Consider the following 27,198-nt stretch of genomic DNA (forward strand, 5'->3'; position numbering starts at 1 on the left):
GATCGGTGATGTAATTTGGGGCCGTGTTATAAATGGCTTTATATGTTATTGTTAGTACATGTATGTGTGTGCAGGGGCAGACTGACCATTTGGAAACTCATGCACTGCCTGAGGGCTCGGGGTCAGTAGGGGGCCCCATGAGATTCCCCTGGTACTTTTTTCATAGGCTTTTTTGAGTTTGGGCAAGGACACAGGAGCCCCATGATCCCCTATTGCCCGGGGGCCCCATGAGTTGTCAGTCCGCCCCTGTGTGTGTGTATACATATATGTGTTAATTTGTTTTAGTTTTTGCTTCGTTTGTACATTACATTTGGCAGCGCTCTTAAATGTATGTTGTATTATTGTGTAAATTAGTCTTGTTGAAATAAAATGAATTTTTTTCGCGCATATGTGTTCGCAAAATCATGTTTGACTGCATATAGTAAACAAGCCGATAGAATCTTCGGATTAATCAGACACTCCCCTTCCCCAGTTTTTATACATCATTTCTAATGGTATAGTAAGAAGAAGCCATTATGTTCCACAGTGTCAGCACAAAGCAAAGTATTACCTGAACCACCTGTATTGTGTTCAGCCCTTTGATGCAAAGCCACGTTTATATCCAAGTACCATCCAAATGCTCTCTTTAGGCGCTTTAGTGTACAAGATCTCTGCATTAGCCGCCTTCACGTGTCTTGTGTCGAGGGTATTTAGTGATGTCTGTTTTATCTCTCCATCCTCACAGTGGCATATAATTCTAGGAGGGGCAATGTTGCTAATGTTAACCAATTCAGCGAAACCTCCGGGAGCCGGCACAACAGGCCTGAGGAATTGAAGTAATTTACTTGACCTAAACTCTACTTCTTCTCTAACGCTACTCTCTCTACTTGCAATTTATTTTCTCTGAGCTCTGAGACTAAACAAATACAAATGATGACTAAACAGATTAACGGGCAGATAATTGATAATAATTGAGCACGTCTCTAGCTTCTGTCATGGACCGTTCATGTGCTTTCCTCAAATGTATGATGTCATAGCAGGGAGCTTTTTTTTTTTTGTTTTTTTGCACCTGCTGCATCATCACTGGTACACGAAAGGAAGTGGGGCATGCTGGGAAAATGAAGAGGTTCAGCACTTTTTAATATTACAGGTGTAGCTCGGTTTATGAATTTAATGCGTTCTCCGGGACGTTTCGTATTGCAAAAAATGTGTAAACTGAAACGCGCTTTCCCATAGGAATGCATTGAAAATAAATCAATCTGTTCCGGAGGTCAGAAAAAAAAAAAGGTGCTGTCACTATAGGTCAGTGCCGGTTTTAAAATTTAATTACTGGCTTTTTTTTTTTTCTTTTCTTCACTATAGCTCACAGAATCAGCTGTCTGTTTCCCCCCAGCTAAAAGAAAGAAAGTTTCCTTTTTATTTATTTCCCCGAATTAAAAGAAACAACGTTTCCTTTAGCTCCAGGGAAAGTGACAGCTAATTCTCTGAGCTATAGTGAAGAGAAAAAAAAGCCGGCGATTGAATTTAAAAATCGTCACTTTGTATTCCAAAAAAAAATTTGTAAACCGAGGCATTATTTTCAATGGATTTTCATTCGTAAACCGAAAATTACTTTAACCAAGGTGTTCGTAAACCGAGGTACGCCTGTATTTGTGACCTTATGTGCTTAATTGGGAGGTCTGATTTCTTATTAGGCTTTGGCCTATGATTGACAAGACAAAGAACCTGAAAAAAAAAATCTGAGGCCATCTTTCACTGTTCTGGCTCCTCCAGCAAAGGGCAAAATGTGATATTTAAAGGATAAGTTCACCTTTGGGAACATGTTACATGTGCTACCCATTTTCAGGGTGGAACATGTAACATGCTGTCACTGCCCGCCGTCCTCTTTCCCTGTGACAGAGTTCTTTGAATGAATGAACTACAAGTTCGACATTTGTAGTTCTCAATAAACCACCACAACGCTGTTGATCGCTATGGTAGTTTGATTCCTGTCACAGTGTATCTGCTTGCCTGTACGAGGAACGAGCACACAGATACACTGGCAGGTTTGCAGGAGTCCTGCATGGCACCAGCGATCTGCTGCTTGCCGGCGCAATGCTTTCCAGGCTCCAAAAAAAATTAGTACATGCACTTTTTTTTTTTTTTTTTTTTTACGTGCAAAAGAATTGAGATATATATCAACTCTTTTGCAGGTAAAAAAAAAAAAATTTTAATATATATATATATATATATATATATATATATATATATATATATATATATATATATATAATTTTTTTTTTTTTTTTTTTTTTTTAAGTGAACTTTTTTAAGGTGAAATGTCGTTCCTACCTTGTTAGGTCTCATGTGCCATAGATCGTCGAGAAGGCCTGTATTTTTTCACCAACGAGTCAGTGTTTGCGTATAGCCACAGCCAAGAGTCTATACAAATCAGTGACAGAATGACTGATGCGGCAGCTGTACTCCTGTAACTGCACATCCGAGTGGTTACACGCAAAGCAACAGATGATTGGTCCTTAACCCTAGGTTCACATATGCATATGTGTGGCTGTGCGGGCCGTGTTTTGCACGGGCATGAGAGCCCATTCATTTGAATGGACTTCCGTGCCCTGGGGCACGCAGGATAGAAGTCCCTGCACTTCTTTGGAAACTGCAGCCCGCACAGGAACCTCGGTTCCCAGTGTGGTTGCGATTTCCAGTACGGGTGGCGTACCATTAGAATGAATGGCACCCACCCGCGGGTCCGCATTCTTCTGTGCGGGTGGTGCAGTTGCCGGATTTTTGGTTTTTGCGGATCCACAGCGGCACCACCCGCACAGATTGGAACCTAGCCTAAAGTGATTGTAAACCTTCATCTTGTAAAACAACCCATTCAGTTTAAAGCAAAAGTACACTGCATCCGAACACTACAAACCAAAAACACTATTTAATTAATTTTTAATATTTAAAGCAAACTCCTCCATGCTTTATTTTGCTGAGAAATCACTTTGAAAAACACCCCCTAGCATTTCTGGCCATGGCCATCTTGAGTAAGGGCAGATGATTCATGTATTATTATTATTATACAGGATTTATATAGTGCCAACAGTTTGCTCAGCACTGTACATTATAATGGGAGACAGTACAGTAACAGTACGATTCAATACACGAGGGGTTCGAGGGCCCTGCTCCTTGGAGCTTACAATCTAGGAGGGAGGGGAGAGTGGTACAGGAGGAAATAGCTGTGGGGGATGGAGTGGTAGGAGGAGTGGAGGAGTTCAGTAATTAGCTGAGGGCAGGGTAGGCTTCCGTGAAGAGAGAGGTTTCCAGGGTGCGCCTGAAGGTGAGGAGAGTAGGTGATAGTCTGATGGATTGGGGTGGGGAGTTCCAGAGGATGGGGGAAGCCCTGGAGACTGGCATGGGAGGAGAATACCAGGGAACTAGAGAGTAGGAGGTCTTGCGAGGAGCGGAGAGTACGTTTTGGGTGGTATTTGGATACCAGATCGGTGTTGTAGTTTGGGGCAGTGTTATGAACAACTTTATACGTCAATGTTAGCATTTTGAATTTTATCTGTTGGGCAATCGGAAGCCAGTGGAGGGATTGGCAGAGGGTGATGGCGGATACGGAGCAGTTTGTGGGGTGGATGAGTCTGGCCGCAGTATTCAGGATAGACTGAAGCGGGGATAGTCTGCGGTGAGGCAGGCCGGTGAGGAGGGAGTTACAGTAGTCAAGTCGTGATATAATGAGGAATTGAATGAGTTGTTTAGTGGTTTCTGAGATTAGGAACGGACGTATTTTGGAGATGTTGCGGAGGTGGAGTCTACATGAGTTTGTCAGCGATTGGACCTGGGGCTGGAAGGACAGATTGGAGTCAAGGATGACACCTAGTACTCTGGCGTGAGGGGTGGGACTGATGGTGGTGGTGTTGGTCTTAAATAGAGAAGTCAGGAGGGGGCACGGGCTGGGGGGAAAACTAGGAGCTCAGTTTTGGAAAGATTTAGTTTGTGGAAGTGGAGTGACATCCAATCCGATATGTCACTCAGTAGGCTTGTGATACGGGCGGAGACCGAAGGGGTGAGGCGAGAGGGAGAGAGATAGATTTGCGTGTCGTCGGCATAGAGATGGTAGTTGAAGCCGTGAGAGTGTATCAGTTGGCCAAGGGAGGAGGTGTAGATGGAGAAGAGAAGGGGCCCGAGGACAGAACCTTGAGGGGCCCCAACAGAGAGGGGGAGTGAAGAGGAGGTGGCAGCGTTAGCAGTTGTAGCAGTTTCCTCATTGAATCCATCTGCCCTTAGCACAGGCATGCAGACAGGAGCGTGTGTTTTAGCTGTGAAAACCCCTCCTGAAGACCCCTGGAATTGCCTAAGCCTGGAAACCAGAAAGTAACTGAAGAAATGTAAAAAAAAAAAAAAAAGTTTAAAACAAGTAAATATGATGTACTTTCCTATCTATTTTACTAATGCTAACGATTAAAAATAGTTAGTGTTGATTGACAGAGTGGAGTTCTGCTTTAAAGTGATTGTAACCTTGTGAAACATCCTATTCAGTTTGAAATAAACGAATGACAAAACGTGTATAGATATTAAAAAAAAAAAAAAAAAACCAAACAAAATGTAAGGGTTCATGCACTCTGGGCTTAAAAGAAACACCAGTTCTTTTGGCAGAAAAAAATGCTCATATAAAGTGTTTGTTTTTTATACAGGCATTTAGGAGCATTTAGCGGTTTCTTGTTTTTCTGCCAGAAAACCGCCCTTAAAAATGCAAACTAGAAGGGTTTTTTTCTGCCTCTAAACGCTGAGTTTAACCCCTCTCCCTCCTGAGGATTTACCCCCCTTAATGACCAGGCCTCTTTTTGCTACTCGGCGCTGCACTAATTCAACTGATAATTGCGCGATAAAAAAGACCAAAAATTTTGAAGAAAAACAATATTTTTTACTTTCAGCTATAAAAAATATATAGTAAACTCAAAATTAGTTATAAATTTAGGCCAAAATGTATTCTGCTCCATGTTTTTGGTAAAATAAATCCCAATAAGTGTATATTGATTGCTTTGTGTGAAAGTTATAGCGTCTACAATCTATGGTATAGATACTGCAATTTACGCAGTTTTTTTGCTGCGCGGACAATTGCGCGGTCATGCAATACGGTACATAAATAAAATTTACGTCCTTTTTTTCACACAAATAGAGCTTTCTCTCGGTGGTATTTGATCGCCTGTGCGGTTTTTATTTTTTGCGCTATAAAAAAAAAAAGGCTGACAATTTTGAGAAAAAAACCCCAATATTTTGTACTTTTTGCTATAAAACATGTCCAGTAAAAAAAAAATTAAAAATCAAATTTCATCATAAATTTCGGCTAAAATGCATTCTGCGACATGTCTTTGCTAAAAAAAAAACAAAACAATACGTCTAAATTAATTGGTTTACATGAAAGTTATAGCGATTACAAATGGCGGGAAAGATACTGGGATTTTAAATTTTTTTTTATACTAATAATGGCGGCGATCAGCGACTTATGGCGGGACTGCGGTGGACATTCTGACACTGGGGGGGAACTGACCTGGGGTCACTGACATCCCCAGTGACACCAATACAGTGATCAGTGCAAAAAAAAAAAAACCACTGACACTGTACTAATGGCACTGGCGAGGAAGGGATTAACTTTTTTTTGCACTGAAAGGGTTAACTGTGTGAGGGGAGTGTTTTACTAGGGGGCGGGGGAGACATGCAGATCGGGACAGAGAAACTCTTTTCTCCTGGTCTGCTTGTCAGGAACTGTCAGGGAAGTGACAGAAAGCAGAGCTACTGCAGCTGCAAATCGCTGGGACACAGCTGATAACAACCAGCTGTGACCCGGCGACTGAGATCGGTGGTGAAGGTAGGGCGACGGCGCGCCTCGCGCGCGCCCCCTACCTGTTTTGCAACAGCACGTTTTAAAACGTGCTGTTGCCCAGCCGTGCCGCCCTGCCACTGTTTTTATACATTGGCTGGGTGGCAAGTGGTTAAAATTCCTAGATTGTAAGCTCGAAAGAGCAGGGCCCTCGATCCCCTCATGTTTTGCATTGTATTGGTATTGTTCTGTCACATGTTCTGTCCCCCTTTGTAATGTACAGCGCTGAGCGAACTATTGGCGCTTTATAAATACTGTATAATAATAATAATAATAATAATATGCCTCTATAAATGTTCTAATGCGCATGGACACAGAGGATAACATTGAGCTGGTTCTACAGGCAAAACACAGAATTCCTGTAGTAGCAGCATTTTGTAATTCCAGTGTGCATGGAGCCTAGATACTTTTTTTTTTTTTTTTTTTTGTGATCACACTCCCTTTGTTCTCGGCTGCATAAGAGCTGAGGGAAGTGCAACAGCAGCACACACTGAAATGGCTAAATCAATGACTTCCCCTTTTATCAGATCTCAACAAAGTATTAAACTTGGATGAATTCAGTGACTTCACAGATCTATATTAGAACCCTCATTGAAGAATAAGTTCACCTTTTGTAACCTGTTTCATGTTACACCCATATTCAGGGTGTAACCTGTTACTGTAACACTGTTTACAAATTTTTCAAAAAGTCCCGCAGAACGGATTAAATTTGTAAGCCGAGGTTAGTTTTTTTTTTTTTTTTTTCTGGTGTGCTGTAAATGTAGTTTGCCATTAGATGGCGATGTGAAGTTGCTAGTCAATAGTACACAAGCAGCAGAGCCTGTCATGTTGATCCTTTCTGATTAATGTCAGAAATTCCAATTATTGTATTTCTGTTCGAAAATCAAAGTTCAGTTTCTTTAGTAACAGATTGAAACAGGAACCAAGCAGATCATTGGCAGCAGAACCTTGCAGGATCATTTTTACTGAAAAATAAAAAAAATAAATTTACACACCACAATATGAATACACACATGGGGCATATACATTTTTGGTGTAATATACACATTAAAGCTCCTTATGTAAAGTTCATATAAAACTACACGTTCAGCTAAGACTACCTAGTCCATAGGATAGAAGGTTTTTCCTGCATAAAGGAACAGAGGGTAAGGTCAGCGGAGGCGCCAGTGTTGTCACCCTGTTTAAAAGAGGTTGAAAATAATGACTTTACTGGTTGGATCAATAGGTAATAAAACTGTTACAGGGGACTCCAATAAACAGACTGCTGTGTTCATTTCTAGTGGCAGTTGACATCATACATGTCTTTTTTGATTTTGCTTTTACTCACACTTTAACCTCTTGACGCCGACATGACACAAATATGCGGCCTCAAAGAAGTGGGCTTTTTTCCATGGGGCCGCATATTTGCGTACCTGTCTTTCTGCTGGGAGCGCGTCGCACAGCGTGCTCCCAGCACAAATACCATGGTGTCACTGAGAGCCCCGGGTCCCATTCTAGTGATCGGGAACCAGGACTCCTGACTCTGGGTCACATGATCGCTGTGATATCCTCTGATTCGTAGTGATCAGTCACTGTACAGCCCGGCCCCCTTGTTTTGTTTTTTTTTCTCTCTATGAATGGAGGAGAGAGATACATTGTATCTCTCTAACTCCTGGCACAAAGAGAAAAAAAAAGTTTGTAAAAAAAAAAAAAAAAGAAATATTAAAAAAAGAAAATAAAAAAATAAAAAAAAATACCTAGAGCAAGGTTTGATCTAGTTCAATGCCAGGGTAAGTGTTTGGGTCAAGGTCAGGGCCAAAGGTCAAGGTCAAAAGGTCAGGGCCAAATGTCAGGATTTTTTACAAAAAATTGGTATCAGTTTCAGTGTGTTTTAGGTAAAAAAAAAAAAACAACCCCAAAAACAAAATGTGCACTATTGTTTCTGGGCTGTACTACGGGTACAAACAACAAATAACATACACATATATGGTATTGCTGTGATCATCAAGGGCTGGAAAATTTATTTTCGGTTGTTTTTGATGGGAGGTTATGGAAGTAACAAGAAACACACCGCTAAATTTAAAAAATATATTTTTTTTTACTATTTTGGGGCAGTTTTCCTTTGATAATAAAAAAAACTCAGGCGATATCCATTACAATTTACCACCAAATGAAAGCCCAATTTGTCCTGAAAAAAACGCAGTATAATTCACCTGGATGTACAAAGTAGTTGTGATGATATGGTATAGCTGCATAAAGAAGCAGTTAACCAGCCTAATCACAAAGGAAACACCGATCACTAGTGATATCTTCTCCATCCCCTACATCTCTTCTAACATTCTGCTATACCTTTGTGATCAGTACTGCTTGGACCTGAAGAAGGGGACACTCCCCGAAAGCTTGAACTCAAAATTGTTCGTTGGTGCAAATAAAAAAAAAGTATCACGGACAGTACTCAATTGTTTCTGCCAGTTTTCTTAAAAGGATAAGTTCACCGTTCATAACATGTTACACCCATATTCAGGGTGTAATGTGTTACTTAAGCACCTGCTGGCACCCCCGACCTGATCCCCTATTATGACAGGGGGTGGGGAATCTTCTCCCTGCACCCGCTGTCACAATTCAAATACGATGCAGTCGTACAGGGCTCCACCCACACAGCCACATCATTCATTCACAGAGTTCTGTGACTGAATGGACTACAAGTACCGTCTGGCATTGTGGCAGGTGGCTTAGGCCCCTTTTCACACGGGAGGTTGTTTTACCTCTTGTAAATGCAGGTTTTTTTATTTTGAAATGACAACACTCCTGGCACACAGATCACTTGCGTTTTTACATTGCGTTTATCTGCGATTACTTGTGTTTACATGCGGCTGCGTTTAGCTGCGGTAGTAAATTCTTGCCTTTTCTTAAAGCGGAGTTCCACTCACATGATGTGATATAATTACCGTATTTTCCGGCGTATAAGACGACCCCCTACTTTTCCTGTTAAAATATAGGGTTTGAGCTATACTCGCCGTATAAGACTACCCCTCTTCCAACACACACCAAATAAAAATGAAAAAACATCAGATTTGATTTCAATATGGTATGGTATTTCAGTATGGTATTCCAATGATGGGGTGCTATTCCTCCCACTGACACCAATGATGAGGCACTACTCCTCCCACTGACACCAATGATGGGGCACTATTTCATCCACTGACACCAATGATGGGGCACTATTCCTCCCACTGATACCAATGATGGGACACTATTCCTCCCACTGATACCAATGATGGGGCACTATTCCTCCCACTGATACCAATGATGGGACACTATTCCTCCCAGTGATACCAATGATGGAGCACTATTCCTCCCACTGACACCAATGATGAGGCACTACTCCTCCCACTAACACCAATGATGGGGCACTATTTCATCCACTGACACCAATGATGGGGCACTATTTCATCCACTGACACCAATGATGGGGCACTATTCCTCCCACTGATACCAATGATGGGACACTATTCCTCCCACTGATACCAATGATGGGGCACTATTCCTCCCACTGATACCTATGATGGGGCACTATTCCTCCCAGTGATACCAATAATGGGGCACTATTCCTCCTACTGACACCAATGATGGGACACTATTCCTCCCACTGACACTAATGATGGGACACTATTCCTCCCACTGACACCAATGATGGGGCACGATTCTTCCCACTGACACCAATGATGGGGCACTATTCCTCCCACTGATACCTATGATGGGACACTATTCCTCCCACTGATACCTATGATGGGACACTATTCCTCCCACTGACACCAATGATGGTGGCCCATCATTAGTGTCAGTGTGTGAGGAATAGTGCCCCATCATTGGTATCAGTGGGGGGAATAGTGTCCCATCATAGGTATCAGTGGGAGGAATAGTGCCCCATCATTGGTGTCAGTGGGAGGAATAGTGCCCCATCATTGGTGTCAGTGGGAGGAATAGTGCCCCATCATTGGTATCAGTGGGGAGAATAGTGCCCCATCGTCGGTGTCAGTGGGGAGAATAGTGCCCCATCGTCGGTGTCAGTGGGGAGAATAGTGCCCCATCGTCGGTGTCAGTGGGAGGAATAGTGCCCCATCGTCGGTGTCAGTGGGAGGAATAGTGCCCCATCGTCGGTGTCAGTGGGAGGAATAGTGCCCCATCGTCGGTGTCAGTGGGGGGGGGACAGTGCCCCATCGTCGGTGTCAGTGGGGGGGGGGACAGTGCCCCATCGTCGGTGTCAGTGGGGGGGGGGGACAGTGCCCCATCGTCGGTGTCAGTGGGGGGGGGGGGGACAGTGCCCCATCGTCGGTGTCAGTGGGGGGGGGGGGGACAGTGCCCCATCGTCGGTGTCAGTGGGGGGGGGGGACAGTGCCCCATCGTCGGTGTCGGGGGGGGGGGGGGGACAGTGCCCCATCGTCGGTGTCAGTGGGGGAGGAACAGTGCCCCATCGTCGGTGTCAGTGGGGGAGGAACAGTGCCTCATCGTCGGTGTCAGTGGGGGAGAGGAGCGGCTGCTCCTTCTTCCAGTGCGGCCGCTCGATTTTCGCGGGGCCACTCGGCTCCGCCTCCTCGCCGGTGATTGGTCGCCTGTGTGCCTTTCCAGTGCTGGCGCCCAATCACCGGTGAGGAGGCGGAGCTGAGCGGCCGCATGACCATCGAGCGGCCGAACTGAAAGAAGGAGCAGCCGCGCTTCCTGGACCGGATCGTCGTGGGACCGGAGCCAGGTAAGGTACAGCAGCCCCTCTGTCCACCCCTGTACTTAGTGTCCGCTGGAAGAGGAGGGGGGGGCGGCGCGGCGCCGCCCCTCGAAAAAGTGCCGCCCTGACACCGACTCGCACCGGCGTATAAGACGACCCCCGACTTTTCAGAAGATTTTCAGGGGTTGAAAAGTCGTCTTATACGCCGGAAAATACGGTATTATTCAGAAGGCTTTTTTTTTTATATATTTTTTATATTTTGAGTTAAATATATGGGGATGCTTTATATTACATAAAGGCTGTTTTGGGAAAAATAAAGACATGCATTTTTTTCTATTTTTTTCAATACTTATTTCTAATAAAAATCAATAAAAAATGTATATGAATCCAGATTTTCTACCAAACTGAAGCCCTGTAGGTCCTGAAAAACCCCCCAATGTGTAATATAATATGCTGGACTACAAACCTTAGAGTATAATGTGTAGAAACAAGGCATTGACCAAAATGAACAAATGCTATTGGACTTTAGGGAGAAGTTAAAGCGGAGTTCTACTCACCTATCAAAAAATAAAAAGGCAGCAGCTACAAAAACTGTAGCTGCTGATTTTTAAAAAACAGCCACTTACCTGTCCCTCGGTCCCTTGGTGTGTCCCCCGCAGCCTGTTTCACCGGCTGTCCTGCATTCCAGGAGGCCGGCATCTTCAGTGTGGGCACCCGGCTGTGACAGCTTGCGGCTTCACAGCCGGGTACCCACTGCGCATGCGCGAGTAGCACTGCGCTTCATGAAAGGTCCTGTAGTCTTCTGGGACCTGTCACGTGTCCCAAAAGACTACGGGGAGGGAGGGGGGAGGACACCTTCTGCTTCCGATCACCTAGGCGATCGAACCGGAAGTGGGAGCGGGTACCTGTCAAATTCGGGAACCTGCTCCCCACCCCTCCCCCCAAAGGTGCCAATCCTTATTGGGGAGCAGTCCTTAAAGCAGAACTTCCCCTTTCGGGTGGAGCTCCGCTTTAATGCAACTGTTTACTTATTTTTTCTTTGTACTGCATTTATGTACAGATAGCTGCAGTACATCGCTCCTGGACTCAGTCAACTTTATTTTCCCTAAACGCATAAAACCATATGTTATGAAAATGTTGCTAAACGCAGTGTGTGAATGGAGCCATAGGGATGCATTGTCTGCATTTAACTGCGTTAAGTAAGTTCCTCTAACTGCAGTTTAAAGCTGAAATCTAACCGTCCGTGTGAAAGGGGCCTTATAGTCCTCCATGAATTGCGAGGACACTGGTGAGCACTCTTGTAGTACATTGATCTTCCTGAACTTTAGTTACCCCCGGGTCACATATATGCGGCCGGGCGGGCCGCATTTTGCGCGGCACGAGAGCCCATTCATTTGAATGGACTCCCGTGCCACGCAGGGAAGAAGTCCCTGCACTTCTTTTGAAAACGCAGCCCGCACGGGAACCTCGGTCCCCAGTACGGTTGCAGTTTCCAGTGCCGGCGGCGTGCCATTAGAACTAATAGCACCCGCCCGCGGGTCCACAATTCTCTGTGCGGGTCCACAGCCGCTCCAACCTCACATATGTGAACCTAGCCTAACTGCCTGTGCGTATGGGAGGGATAGACAGACCGTGTACTGTCTGAGGACGTCGTGGTGACGAAACGTGTAGGGTGCGGCCTATTGGATGTGACGTCAGGATGCTCCCTGCGACTGTCGGCGGTGATCCGCAGTGAGCGGGGCTCGTCCATTGCCTATGCTGTATATACTGGTGTCATTCTAGACACCTTATTTGTGAGTGCCATGAGTTTTATTAAACGAACATTGTTTTAAAACGTGTTGCACCATCATTTCTTTTCTTTGTCCCTGAGTGTGGTCCCAATATTTATGAAGATACATGAAAAGGCTGATCCTCGAAAGATTGGCGGGAGAGTATTACTCCTTTTATCTGGATATTGCCTACCAGTGCAGAGTATTGCTTCTTAGAACCTGGAAATTGGCTTACCACTGCAGAGTATTGCACCTAGAGTCTGGATACTGCTACATTCATCACTCCCAGAGCAATAGCGCTTATGCTGGTCTATAACCTGATCAGCATTTAGCTCTGGGGAGTTTATCCAATTTATCTGGTGGTGTATTGATCACGGTGTTTTGATTTTCACATGACTTTTTTTAATATATATATATATATATATATATATATATATATATATATGGTGTTTGGACTTTCACATATTTATTTATGAACACTATATTATATTTTTTTGTTGTATTTAATTTTTAGCGCATTCCTACATCCTTCTAGTGTACTGCAGGAGCCTGACATTGCACCTGTGATCTGCTGATTGCGGGTGCAATGCTTTAACCTCCCTGGCGGTATGATTATTTCCGATTTTTGGTGCTGAAAGCGGTACCATTTTTTGCATGGAAATATGTAGTTTTTTTATTGTAGGCCTGTAATTTTTAGGAATAACTCACTAAAATCTGTCCGAACAAGAGTCTAGTAAACATCCCGGGTATGATAAAACTTGAAACCCGAAATCATAAATTATAATATAATAATCATAAAAAATAATATAATAATAATAAATTTAATTCATTAATATAATCAAACCAAAAACACTGAAATTTGAAATACAGAGGCAAATTCGCACATCGCTGAGCAAAGTCGACAAATCGTTTTCAGTGTCTGATGAGGAATTTCCCCCACGAATCATTATCACTCAATTCTGCAAGTGGTTCTGATTTACTATCGCTGTTCCCTAGCCGGTCTAAAACCGCTTTTGACATAAAGGGACGCTTTTTGGACGCCATGGACATTTCCAGGCAGAAAGAACAGTCAAAATGCAGGCAGGGCACCGGACAAAGCAGTAGGGACAAAATATATGTGAAATGCATTGAAACAGCAATGTTTTACTATATAATAATAATTTTTTTAAAAAATGACATTTTTAAAAAAACTTTAAATTTGTCGCCGGATCTGGCGCCCGCACGTCGCGACGTCACAGGGACCAGAACACGGAAGCCGGATGCCGGCATCGGCCGGAGGAGATGGCCGGGGACGCTGCAGGGGACACATCGTGGGAGCGCAGGACAAGGTAAGTGCTGCAGGGACTCCCTGAGAACGCCGCATGGTAAGCCCGAGTGTAGCTCGGGGTTACCGCTTTTGGTACAGGCATTTTACCCCGAGCTACACTCGGGAATACCGCCAGGGAGGTTAATGGCTCCAGAGTAAAAAAATAAATGCACATTTTATCTACCTGCAAAAAAATGTACATTTATTATTTTTTTGAAAAGGTGAATTTCTCTTTTTAACCCCCATTCACACTTGAGCATTTTTTAATTTGAAACTCAAACACCCAGCAAGTGAAATCCCATGCTTTCCCATTGTCTCTGTTTTTCTTTTGAGCATTCAGGCGCCTGTAGCTCAAGACCGGACACTCAGGGGTACATGAGCTACTTTTGAAACAGACTTGGGTGCCTTTGGACCCATTAACTTCATGGCGAACATGCAAAAAATGAGTCACAGGCGCGCCCGTAATTAATCTATGGGTCAAAATGCTTGATCCTGCCCCTAATAAGCTCCTGTATGGCATTTTATACTTGGAAACATTAAACAAAAAACTCCTCTAAATCGCCTACCTACACTACGCATATGTATGAGTGAGGGCTAAAAGTCAACTAAAGGAAAAGTCACCCTTGGGGGAGATTTACTAAAACTGGAGCAATTGGAATCTGGTGCACCTCTGTATGGCAGCCAATCAGCTTCTAACTTCAGCTTGTGCAGTTAAACTTTGACAATGAAACCTGATTGGTTTCTATGCAGAGCTACACCAGATTTTGCACCCTCCAGTTTTAGTCAATCTCCCCGTTGGTTTCATATGTAGAACTCCTGGCTGCTACAGTTACTCTCTGGTCAGTTTATATTGGGAGGAGGTTCTGGCATCTGTATAAATATTTGCCTGTCTACCTGAGATAGCAGTTGGACAATATTGATCCAATTGCCTTTTTCTTTTTTTTTTTTTTTTTTTTTTTACAGCCGGTTTTCAATTAACCAGTAACTGGCCCAGCCTATAGATTCTTGTTCAAGATCTGCCAAAGTTGTCTGCTGGTAACCCATAGATGTCTGATCTCCATCCAATTCAGCTAAAGTCAAAGTTGTCTTGGACAACGAAAATATGCCTCTTTTACAAACATCTCTAAGCCTGGGTTCACACTGACGTGGTGCGGAATTCGCAGCGTTTTCTGTGCGAATTCCGTACTGCATCAGAATCGCACCCCGTTCATGCGAACCGCTGCAGGTGTGTATATTAACATCCCGAAATCGGTCCGCAAAACACGGCGCGATGCGCAGAATCGGATCGCATAGGCGCGATCCGATTCTAGTGCGGATCCAAAAAGGGTCCTGCACCTCTTTGGCGCAGTTGCGGTGTGATTAGAGCCATACATAATGTATGGCTCCAATTGCACCGCACACAAATCGCATGTGATTTGCACATGAATGCGGTGCAGGTCCTGCACGAATCACATGCGATATACCGCACCGCATATATGTGAACACAGGCCGAGTTGATTATTAAACTGCACCTTTTTCAGATTGCTAACACAGGAGCTGTCAGTATTTCTTTTGGAAGAATTCCAGAAACTTTGTGTATTTTGCTCCACGGGAAACAATCCTATCTGTATGTATCTGTTGCAGATAAACATTTGTAAAAATATTTCTTTTATGTGTCCATAGACAGGAGGACTGAGAATATACACCTACATAGATTGTATACAGTATGTTAAAGGATAAGTGCTCCTTAAAACAAAGTGCATTTATCCTCTTTTGCTCCCTGACCTGACTTTACCCCACTTTCCCCTTCTGTTGCTGTTCCTACCTAATGCCTATACATTGCGTTTTTTCTTTTTATTTCAGCTTAATAGAATAAGAGCACTTTAACCTCTTGCCACCCGGCCAATGGCTGATTGTCGGTCCGGGTGGATGCCATATGACTTCCTTTCGGCATGCGCAGTTTGCGCGCCTGCAGAGCTGCACAGCGGCGCGATTTGTCACCAGCCGTGTACCTCGGACACGGCCGATGACAGATCTGAGTACTGGCCCCGTTGCCGGTACCATGTGACCTGCTGTGACCAATCACAGCAGGTCACATGACAGTTGTATACAATGGATGGCTTCATTCATGCCATCCGTTGTATACTAGTGTGTCTAGCTGTGAATGGTCACAGCGATCACATGAACAAGCTGGGCCAATTACAGCCCAGCTGTGTCATGTCATGTGATTAGCCGTGGCCAAATCACAGCTAAGCACAAAAAAAAAAGCCCTGAATGAATCGGTCATTCAGGTAAATGCTTGCTTATAGCAAAGTAATTCTTTGCTATAAGCAAATTGTGTAAGAAAAAAAAAAAAATACTGATCACTTCCCCAAAGTAGTGCAATGTTACTATGGTAACATTATACTACTTTGGTCATAGTGAAATATGAAAAAAAAATCTGAAAAGTAATAAAAAATTAGAATTTTTTTTATTTTTAATTTTTTTTTTTCATACTGTCACCAATCAGTGTCCCTGATCACCGCCATGCTAGTTATACGATGACGCTGTACTACACTGGTGACAGTATGTAAAAAAAAAATAGTAAAAATAATTTTTTTTCATTTTCCGAAAAATTATGACAAAAAATATACAACTTCAAAAAACTCGCCATGCCTGTTATAAAATACGTCGGACTGTCTGCTTTGCAAAAAGGGGTCATTTGGGGATATCTGTCCTGTCCTGACATTCTGGGGCCTCAAGAAATTAGATTGGCCGTCAGTACTTCAGGATTGATCAATTTTCAGATCTATCCCATATTTTGTGAACTCTATAACTTTCCTCCAGACTAAATAATACATCCTAATTTGGGTTATTTTCACCAAAGACATGTAGCAGAATACATCTCGGCCTAAATTTATGAAGAACAATTATTTATTTGCAAACTTTTATAACAGAAACAAAGAAAACGTGTTTTGTTTTTTTTTTAAATTTTCGGTCTTTTTTTGTTAATTTAGCAAACAATAAAAACCCCAGCGGTGATTAAATACCACCAAAAGAAAGCGCTAGTTGTGTGAAGAAAATGCTAAAATTGTAGTTTGCGTACAGTGTTGCATGACCGCGCAATTGTCATTCAAAGTGTGAGAGCGCTGAAACTTGAAAAATGGCCTGGACAAGAAGGGGGTAAAAGTGCCCGGTATGGAAACGGTTAAAAATAAAGCGCATTTTCCTTTTTGCCCTTTACCCCTAACTTAACCCACCCTCCCCCTCCACAGATGCATACCTAAACTGGTTTAACTGTTGCGGTTCTGTCTGACCCTGACTTCTGTACAAGGAATGGAGGAGGTGGTCATTATTCAGACAGGAAAGCACAGACATTAATAAAACAAAATTGCCAGAAATTTTAACCCTTCCTCCCTTTTACTTTGTGTTTGATCACCACTGGGTTTTTTATTAGATAAACAAAAAAAGACCGAAAATTAAAAAAAACAATATTTTTTTACTCTGCTATAAAACATATCTAATAAAATTTATTTAAAAAATTAATCCCTTCATAAATTTCTGCCAAAATGCATTCTGCTCCATGTCTTTGCTAAAAAAAAAAACCCAATACGTGTAAATTAATTGGTTTTATGTGAAAGTTATAGCGTTTACAAATGGCGGGAAAGATATTGGGATTAAAATTTTTTTTTTTTTATACTAATAATGGCGGTGATCAGCGACTTATGGCAGGACTGCGGCGGACATTCTGACACTGGGGGGGAACTGACTTGGGGCCACCGACATTCCTAGTGACACCAATACAGTGATCAGTGCAAAAAAAAAACCACTGACACTGTACTAATGGCACTGGGGAGGAAGGGGTTAACGTTTTTACTGAAAGGGTTAACTGTGTGAGGGGAGTGTTTTACTAGGGGGCGGGGGTGTGTACTGCAGGGGAACACGCTGATCTGGAGAGATAAACTCTTCTCTCCGGATCAGCATGTCAGAAGCTGACAGGGGACTGACAGAAAGCACGGCTGCAACCATCCTCTGTCAGTGATTGCCGCTAATCGGCGGGACACGGTAGGTAATGACCGGCCGTGACCCGGCGACTGACACCCACGGCCGCGATCGGCGGGACGGGTAGGGTGGGCACGCGCCTCGCGCGCGCCCCCTACCTGTTTTGCAAACGCACGTTTTAAAACGTGGTTTTGCCCAGCCGTGCCGACCTGCCAAAGTATTTCTACAGTGGCTGGTCGGCAAGAAGTTAAATGTGCTAGTTCAGCACCCTAAACTGACCCTTTGGCTTCAGTGCCTAATGATGCATAGACCCAGACCAAGTAATCAGAGAAATGTCCTCATTTGTATACTTGCTACAGCTCAACTACTCAAAGTCTTCAAGCAGGAGAGTCAATACTATCAACCAGGCAACAGCAGTTCTCAGAGATCAGGAATGGCAATCTCCTTTTTCCTTTGGTACATTTCATTAGGATCCAGACAATTCCAGCCTAATTCAACATTACAAAAATCCAAATGATATCCAGTTTATTTAGAGAGTTTTGAGTTTACCAATTACAAAATGATTACCAATATCTCAGATCTCAGAGTTCTCTCCCTTTCTACAGTTAATGATCTGGTTTCTTGCTTTATAAGACCAGACAGACAGATTCCAAATGCTTCAACATGCCTGTTTCTTTAGCTCCAAGTTGAGTCTGCATAGGCATGGGCTTGTAGATGGCTTCGGACCATAATATGCCTAGTTTTCTCTATTTCTTGCTTCTTTTTCACATTTTGGTGCTGGGCTCTTTCCACCTTTTCATCTTCTCTTTGCACTGTGGTAGTTGAGTAGAAAATATCCAGTGATGGTCTTGTTGATTCACATTCGGAGAAGGCAGAGATTTGGCCCACAGAGTATCCAAAGGGATAAGACCATGTTGATAGTTTTTCCGTGTTGAGGATGTTTTATGCAATCCTGCCTTCCAAATGGTGTCCTTTTCTGGTTTTTTATTTTTTTACTTCTTGAAAACATTGCTAGTGTCCCTTTTGAAAGCCATCTCCATCGTTCATTCCTTTTTCTTCCCTTTGGTGGTAAGGTGTCTTTGTGACCTAATTGCAATAATAAAACAGACTTTAGAGAAATCAGAAAAAAATCCATGGCTGAAAAATTGTTGGGAGGGTTGTAAATGAGCTAATCTCTTCAACCCAATACCTAGAATATTTTGGTTTGTCTGCCTGCTCTACCGTAAAATGGTAGAAAAGTTTAACTATATCTGTTCTTAAAAATATTCCCTCCTCCTATCCTATATAAAATCTGCTTTAGTCTGGTTATATGATCCCACAGTTTAAGTTCTACTGTGTCAGTAAGTGGCTGCTGCAGGGGAGTGGAGGGATCATTGAAAATGGCTGGGTTATGGGAGCCTATGGGTGATATAACGGCTTCCAGAATTAGGAGCCTGAAACTGGCTGGGGTTATGGGAGCCTACGGGTGATATAACGGCTTCCGGAATTTGGAGCCTGAAAATGGCTGGGTTATGGGAGCCTACGGGTGATATAACGGCTCCCGGAATTCGGAGCCTGAAAATGGCTGGGTTATGGGAGCCTACGGGTGATATAACGGCTTCCGGAATTCGTAGCCTGAGAATGGCTGGGGTTATTGGAGCCTACGGGTGATATAACGGCTTCCGGAAATCGAAGCCTGAAAATGGCTGGGTTATGGGAGCTTACTGGTGATATAAAGGCTTCCGGAATTAGGAGCCTGAAAATGGCTGGGGTTATGGGAGCCTACGGGTGATATAACGGCTTCCGGAATTTGGAGCCTGAAAATGGCTGGGTTATGGGAGCCTACGGGTGATATAACGGCTCCCGGAATTAGGAGCCTGAAAATGGCTGGGTTATGGGAGCCTACGGGTGATATAACGGCTTCCGGAATTCGTAGCCTGAAAATGGCTGGGGTTATTGGAGCCTACGGGTGATATAACGGCTTCCGGAAATCGAAGCCTGAAAATGGCTGGGGTTATGGGAGCCTACGGGTGATATAACGGCTTCCGGAATTCGTAGCCTGAAAATGGCTGGGGTTATTGGAGCCTACGGGTGATATAACGGCTTCCGGAAATCGAAGCCTGAAAATGGCTGGGTTATGGGAGCTTACTGGTGATATAAAGGCTTCCGGAATTAGGAGCCTGAAAATGGCTGGGGTTATGGGAGCCTACAGGTGATATAACGGCTTCCGGAATTCGGAGCCTGAAAATGGCCCGGTTATGGGAGCCTACGGGTGATATAACCGCTTCCTGAATTCAGAGCCTTAAAATGGCTGGGGTTATGGGAGCCTACGGGTGATATAACTGCTTCCGGAATTCGGAGCCTGAAAATGGCTGGGGTTATGGGAGCCTACGGGTGATATAACGGCTTTGGGAATTCGGAGCCTGAAAATGGCTGGGTTATGGGAGCCTACGGGTGATATAGACAGTTTATTGATTCCAGTCTATGTATGCATGGACACATAGACAGTTTATTGATTCCAGTCTGTGTGTATGTACACATGCTGGGGGGTTTACTGGCTGTAGAAAAAAAGTCAAAAGCCAAAAACAGCCGCTGTAAAAACGTCCCGTGTGCATGAGGACTAAAGATTGCATGCTGTAGTGTCCTGGACTTTTGGAATTGCAATATATAATCATGTCATTGGGGAACATTTATTAACACGTGTTTCAGATCAGCAGTTCCATTGTGCACTTTGCATGCAGATTTGTTGGCATTAATCTGTTTTGCAACCGAAGTGACAGTTTGTAGTTCTGAGTGATCTTGCAGCCAAAAAAGCGACTATTTTCTCTCTTGTGCTGCATCTGCGATCACTTACAGAATGGTGACATTCAACCTCGGAGCTGTCACAGATCTTAGAAGTGCCAGGAAGCACATTGTAAACACGCAGATGTGTTCATTTTCATGCTAAATTATGATGCAAAATGTGTACCGTTTTTTCCAGCGTATAAGACGACTTTTTGACCCTTGAAAATCTTCTCAAAAGTCGGGGGTCGTCTTATACGCCAGTATACGTCAGGGCAGCACTTTTTAGGGGGGCGACGCGGTGCCGCTGCCGTCCCCCCCCTTCCGACGGAAGGGACACTAAGTACAGGGGTGGGCAGAGGGCTGCTGTCTCTTACCTGGCTCCCAGGACGATCCAGTCCAGGAAGCACTGCTCCTTCAGTCACTCCGGCCACTCCCTCACTCCTGCCGCTTGGCTCCGCCTCCTCCCCAGTGATTGGCCGCCAGAACTGTAGCTCAGGAAAGGCACACAGGCGCCAATCACGGGCAGGAGGTGGAGCCGAGCGGACCCGCAAAAATCGAGTGAGGGAAAAGCCGGTAAGTGTGCAGTGCAGAGGTGCTGCTGCAACCACATATGCTGGCTGCAGCAGTACCATACTGGAACAGGAGTCAGCAAGTGTCAGTGGGAGGAATAGTGCCCCATCATTGGTGTCACTGATACTAATGATGGGGCATTATTCCTCCCACTGACACCAATGATGGGGCACTATTCCTCCCACTGACACCAACAATGGGGCACTATTCCTCTCCCCACTGACGGGGTGCTATTCCTCCCACGGACACCAATGATGGGGTGCTATTCCTCCCACGGACACCAATGATGGGGTGCTATTCCTCCCACGGACACCAATGATGGGGTGCTATTCCTCCCACGGACACCAATGATGGGGTGCTATTCCTCCCACGGACACCAATGATGGGGTGCTATTCCTCCCACGGACACCAATGATGGGGTGCTATTCCTCCCACGGACACCAATGATGGGGTGCTATTCCTCCCACGGACACCAATGATGGGGTGCTATTCCTCCCACGGACACCAATGATGGGGTGCTATTCCTCCCACGGACACCAATGATGGGGTGCTATTCCTCCCACGGACACCAATGATGGGGTGCTATTCCTCCCACGGACACCAATGATGGGGTGCTATTCCTCCCACGGACACCAATGATGGGGTGCTATTCCTCCCACGGACACCAATGATGGGGCACGATTCTTCGCTCTGACACTAATGATGGGACACTATTCCTCACACACTGACACTAATGATGGGGCACCATCATTGGTGTCAATGGGAGGAATAGTGTCCCATCATTAGTGTCAGTGGGAGGAATAGTGCCCCATCATTGGTATCGGGGAGGAATAGTGCCCCATCATTGGTGTCAGTGGGAGGAATCGTGCCCCATCATTGGTGTCAGTGGGAGGAATCGTGCCCCATCATTGGTGTCAGTGGGAGGAATCGTGCCCCATCATTGGTGTCAGTGGGAGGAATCGTGCCCCATCATTGGTGTCAGTGGGAGGAATCGTGCCCCATCATTGGTGTCAGTGGGAGGAATCGTGCCCCATCATTGGTGTCAGTGGGAGGAATCGTGCCCCATCATTGGTGTCAGTGGGAGGAATCGTGCCCCATCATTGGTGTCAGTGGGAGGAATCGTGCCCCATCATTGGTGTCAGTGGGAGGAATCGTGCCCCATCATTGGTGTCAGTGGGAGGAATCGTGCCCATCATTGGTGTCAGTGGGAGGAATCGTGCCCCATCATTGGTGTCAGTGGGCGGAATCGTGTCCCATCATTGGAATACCATACCATATTGAAATCAAATCTGATGTTTTTTAATTTTTATTTGGTGTGTGTTGGAAGAGGGGTAGTCTTATACGGCGAGTATAGCCCAAACCCTGTATTTTAACAGGAAAAGTAGGGGGTCGTCTTATACGCCGGAAAATACGGTTCCCTAAATTTTTTTTTTTTTTAATGAAAAGAAGCTTCAAATTAACAACCACAAACAACGTTTTCATAAATGTTCCCTGTTCGCGTTTAAAAACCAGTGAAATACTGATATACTTCCTGATTAACTTTTATTTCCTACTTGAAACAAAGGATCACGCTTATAAATGTCCTAATCGAATTAATTGTTGCCCTTCGCAACCTATCAAATTCTTACGTTCAGTTTTAAGCAGCGGCTGCAGACATCAGGAAGAGATCTCTTGCTAGGGGCATCATCCTCCAATTTCTTCCAAAGTTCCAAAGAATAGATCTTTTGAAAAATGAAGCTCATTGCCTAACAGTGTATTACCTCTTTGTATCTTCTTCCTTCCGAATCTGTCATATGTAATAACATGTTGCGGTCTTGTTTTTGCAGTGGATGTACATAATCCCTGTTGTTCTATTTTTGATGATGTCTGGAGCATCGGATGCTGGAAATCAAGGAGGAAACGGAGGAGGAGGTGGCAACGGTGGTGGAAGATGATTGGCTGCACCGGAATTCAAATCCTCTCTCTCAGACTGAAAACAGGAAGATAAAAACTGCCACCCAGCACTGGTTACTTACTGCAGTGCTGCAAATGCATGTGGACTGAATGATCCTGCTTGTAGTTCAGGATACCCGTGTATTTTGGTTCTGGTTTTTTTTTTTTGGCGTTTTTTTTTAATGCCCTTTTCACTTTTTCATTTTCCCCTGTGAACAAATTAGATCAAATGGCAAATGTAACATAGAACCAATTTTAATTTATTATGTCGTAAAGCTGTAAGAACATTGAAAAATGAAGATTGTGATTGTTAGATAAACAAGTGTCTGTTTTACAGCGTCGTTATAAAATGAAACTTGGATTAAAAACCAAACTTACATACTCACCTGGAGTGGATGCAGCCAGGGGCTGACTGACAACTCATGGGGCCCCTGTGTCCTTGCCCACGCCCAAAAAAGCCTATGAAAAAGACAATGAAAGGTAAGCAGGGGCATTTCATGGGGCCCTCTACTGACCCCGGGCCTTCGTGCAGTGCCCGGGTGCTCAAATGGTCAGTCCGCCCCTGGATGCAGCCTCCAAGACTGAGAACTGAGCGATCAAAGCTGCTGATCGCTCTGTTCTCTGTCTTTTAGTCTAGGTTCGCACCAAAGCGTTTTGTGGTGCATTTTGCAGAAACGCACTACAGTCCATTTCGCATGACTTGCTATGGGACTTGTTCACATCTCCGTATTTTCACCCGGTGCGTTTTATGGAAAGGGTCAGGGACTTTTTTTAAACACAAAATGTTGCTTTTTGGTTCAATAGACTTTAATGGAGATGCTGCAGAAATGCATGTAGTGCGTTTTTCACGTGTTTTTGAGGTGTTTTCTTTGCCAACTTGTTGCTGGGCAGATTAAAAGCATCAAAAACGCGTTAAAAACACGTGCAAAAATGCAAAACACACCGCAGAAAGCACTGCAGGAACGAATCAATTGAAAGCTGCATAGTTTTGAACCTAGCCTTAGTGAGCAGATAACTGGTGACTGTCAGTCTTTATCTCTCTGTCCTGCCCCTTTAGCGCTCACTGGAGTGCCGGTGTGGGGAAGGGGTAGGAGCAGCTAGCTTAGGGTCTCACAGCTTGCCGAGAGCCTGAGCCAGCTAACGTTCCAGGCCTTTGGATGGACCCCGACATTAAAAAAGGGATAGTAAAGAAATGGCAAACTCAAATACTCCTGCGCTTAGGGATAGACTCCAAAAGGATGGGACCACATCGAGAATTTCTTGGAATATGCACGCCTTGCTGCCCTCAAATGACCGGGGAAGTCCAAATATACTGAGTATAGAAAAACAAAAAGAGGGCTCACTGGCCCAGTGCATTACCTTAAAAAATGTATTTAATAAATGATAAAAGTAGGTATTGTACTCACAAAATGACAATACAAAGGTACATCGTATAGGAACAGCTCGGTCCTCAGAGCTGGCTCTGAGGAAGAGGCAAGTCCTCGAAACGCGTCAGCCTGTTTGAGTTCCCATCATGGATGCACACTTAGTGCGGATCGGATCGAGCTGTTCCTGTATGATGTACCTTTGACCGTATTTTCATTTTGTGAGTACAATACCTACTTTTATTATTTTATAAATACATTTTTTTAAGGTAATGCACTAGGCTGGTGCACCCTTTTTTTGTTTTTCTCTATTCATTAAAAAAGGGATCTTTCCGAAGCCTGGACTGACTGGGTGACGTCAGCTGACAGTGGTCTTTAGTCTATTATTTATTTCAGGTACTTATATAGCGCCATCAATGTACGCAGCGCTTTACATATATATTGTAAATTCACATCAGTCCCTAACCCTCAAGGGGCGTACAATCTAAGGTCCCTAACTCACATTCATACATATTCAGGGACAATTTCGACAGGAGCCAATTAACGTAGCAGCATGTCTTTGGCGTGTGGGAGGAAACCGGAGTATCTGGAGGAAACCCACGCAGGCACAGAGAGAACATGCAAACTCCAGGCAGGCGGTGCCGTGGCTGGGATTCGAACCAATGACCCTAGTACTGCCAGGCAGAAGTGCTAACCATTTAGCCACTGTGCTGTCTACTGTGATATATAGAAGAAGTAGAATATTCTCTCCTTTTTAAAGCAGCCCTGTCATTGTAGTATGCAAGAGTAGACATACCTGTTCAAAAAACAAAGAGTGTACATATTTTCCTGCCACCCGACTGCTGAATGTTGCTGAGAGATGGTCTCCTGAAGTCTGATTGGAAACTAACATTTTTGGCAGTGTTGATCTCTTTGGTCCCCTGCAGCTTTAGCTGGTTTCTTCTGCTGACCTCCACATCCCCAGTGTCTCCTGTATTGACATGCAGATCAGCCAGAGAAACGAGAGCTGTGGGAAACCATGGAAATCCAACATTTCCAGAAGTGCTCTCAATGGATGGCATGCCATCCATTGAGACAGCCGCGCCGGCTCCAAGGCTCCTGTGAAACCCATGTTATGATGGAAGGCCCAGGGAGCCGAGACATTGCTCCGCTGGAGGGTTTAGTTTTTGGGTCTTTCATAATTATGTTCTTAACTTGCAGAGAGATTATTTTGTGTTATTTTTTTTTTTTGTGGTTTACTGCCGCTTTAAACCCAAAAGCAAACATTTATTATATTACAGCCTACCAATTCTTAGATGTGATGGCTGCATTAGTTTTCTTTGTTTTAGGCTTTCATTCCTTTATTTTCATCTAGTGATCCGGTTCGTAAAGCTGACCACAGAGAGTTCCAATCTCAGCTGATTCAGCAGGGACCATCTGAGATTCCATCCATCTATGGGCAGGCTGGTTGCACCGAAGTTAGTCATCGATCGACTCCAGTACAACAGCCTGTTATTTTTTTTTTTTTTTGTATGCAATCACTGCTGGTAGCTGCAAGCAGTGATCATTGTGTTCTGCCAGCAGGGAAGGCTTCTCACCAGCAGAGCACAATGGCACTGCAGAAGGAATTCCACCATCAACGCTGACTGTGTTGATAGGGGAATCAAGCAATTTTCTTTCCTTTCACCTGTGGTAGAACTTACACAGTGGGACTTAGCCCTGCCCCCACATCCTCATGGCATTTGATTGACAGCAGCAGGAGCCAATGGCTCCTGTTGCTGCTCGAGTGCTACGTGAAGAGGAAGAGACGGGAAAATAGATGCAGCCGTGCACAGTGCTGGATCTATTCTTTTTTTTCCCCCATTCACACTGGGGGGTGGTTAGAAAAATAGAAGGTCTTTTCCACAAATGCAAGGCAAACATTTAAGTAAAAAACTTTTTCTAGATTTATTATCACTTAAATCTACTCCAATTCTAAGCCTATTCTATCTACCCTGTAAAAGGAAAGATACCTAAACTCCCCTATTCAGAAGTTGCACGCTCTGGTCACATGATTGGGTCCCACAGGCAACGTCAGTGTAGAGGAGGGACAACCGGTCTCATAGCCTATGGGTGACCTCATTGCCCAGGCTCTGCAGCCTCACCTCTACAGTGAAGCCAGCACTGGAAGCTGGTAATGTGACTGGACCGGAGTGGCCTCCGAATAGCTAAGTATAGGCATCCTTTCCCCCCCGAAAAACTATTTTTTATTGAGAAAAGAGGCTCTATGATAACATATACAGGTTACATTCAGATCATGAACAGTATCAGCAAATGCAAGTATCCCCTGTCGGGATATACTGTACATCTGCAGTATACATGGTTTCATCACATAATGCTGAAAACAATAATAAATTAAAAACAAGATCCAAACAAAAACAGACAGGAAAGGTGATGTGAACTTAACAATTGGGTATCTTTTCTTGGTACAAAGAATCCTTTACATGGTAGAAAGAGTAGGCTTAGAATGGGGATGGGAGTAGGTTTAAGCTTGGTTAGGTTTGACTTGCCTTCCGATTTAAGCCTTGATGCTTTGGCTTTTTCGTTTAGGAACCATTAAAGAAGGATTACAGGCATGGTATGTTTTTACCTAATTATAGTATTATCTGACTGGATGAGGTGGCGAGTGTGACATCACTGCCCCTCCTCTCCACCTCCTCCAGTCAGAGAATGCTTTGCATTCATTCTATGAATAGTGCCAACCTCCTTTGTTCACAATGTATCACGCTTGCTGCTCAACACTGGACCTGGACGTGAGTGGAGATCACTGGCGTAGTAGTGGCTACTTCAGTGATTTCCAGCCAGGTATGGTATATAAATAGAACAAAGAGGTATACCGCGCAGGCAAACAATCCAGATCAATCCACGACTGGCACACCACCACACATGATGCAACAGGAAGAAGGGTCAGCCGCACACCGGAGGATAGATGAATATAGTGTGTATTTATTGATCCATAGGACACA

The 27,198-nt window shown here is 44.2% G+C and overlaps 1 protein-coding gene across 2 annotated transcripts in view; it reads left to right on the forward strand.

The window, feature by feature from the left end:
* The window catches only part of EMC10 (ER membrane protein complex subunit 10), a 40,263-nt gene extending 17,091 nt beyond the window's left edge, over positions 1–23,172 (forward strand). The window contains exons 7-8 of one of the 2 annotated variants that reach the window (XM_089655181.1): positions 725–815; positions 22,745–23,172. In XM_089655181.1, coding sequence (XP_089511307.1) covers positions 725–814 — 90 coding nt within the window. In that variant the 3' untranslated portion in view covers position 815; positions 22,745–23,172. The remainder of the gene's footprint in view (positions 1–724; positions 816–22,744) is intronic. The other variant, XM_089655180.1, reaches the window with a different exon arrangement.
* The last annotated feature ends 4,026 nt before the right edge of the window (positions 23,173–27,198 follow it).

This window comes from Staurois parvus, unplaced genomic scaffold (assembly GCF_062004578.1).
Source record: "Staurois parvus isolate SC_StPar_1 unplaced genomic scaffold, SC_StPar_1.0 ptg000827l, whole genome shotgun sequence".
Taxonomy (NCBI): domain Eukaryota; kingdom Metazoa; phylum Chordata; class Amphibia; order Anura; family Ranidae; genus Staurois; species Staurois parvus.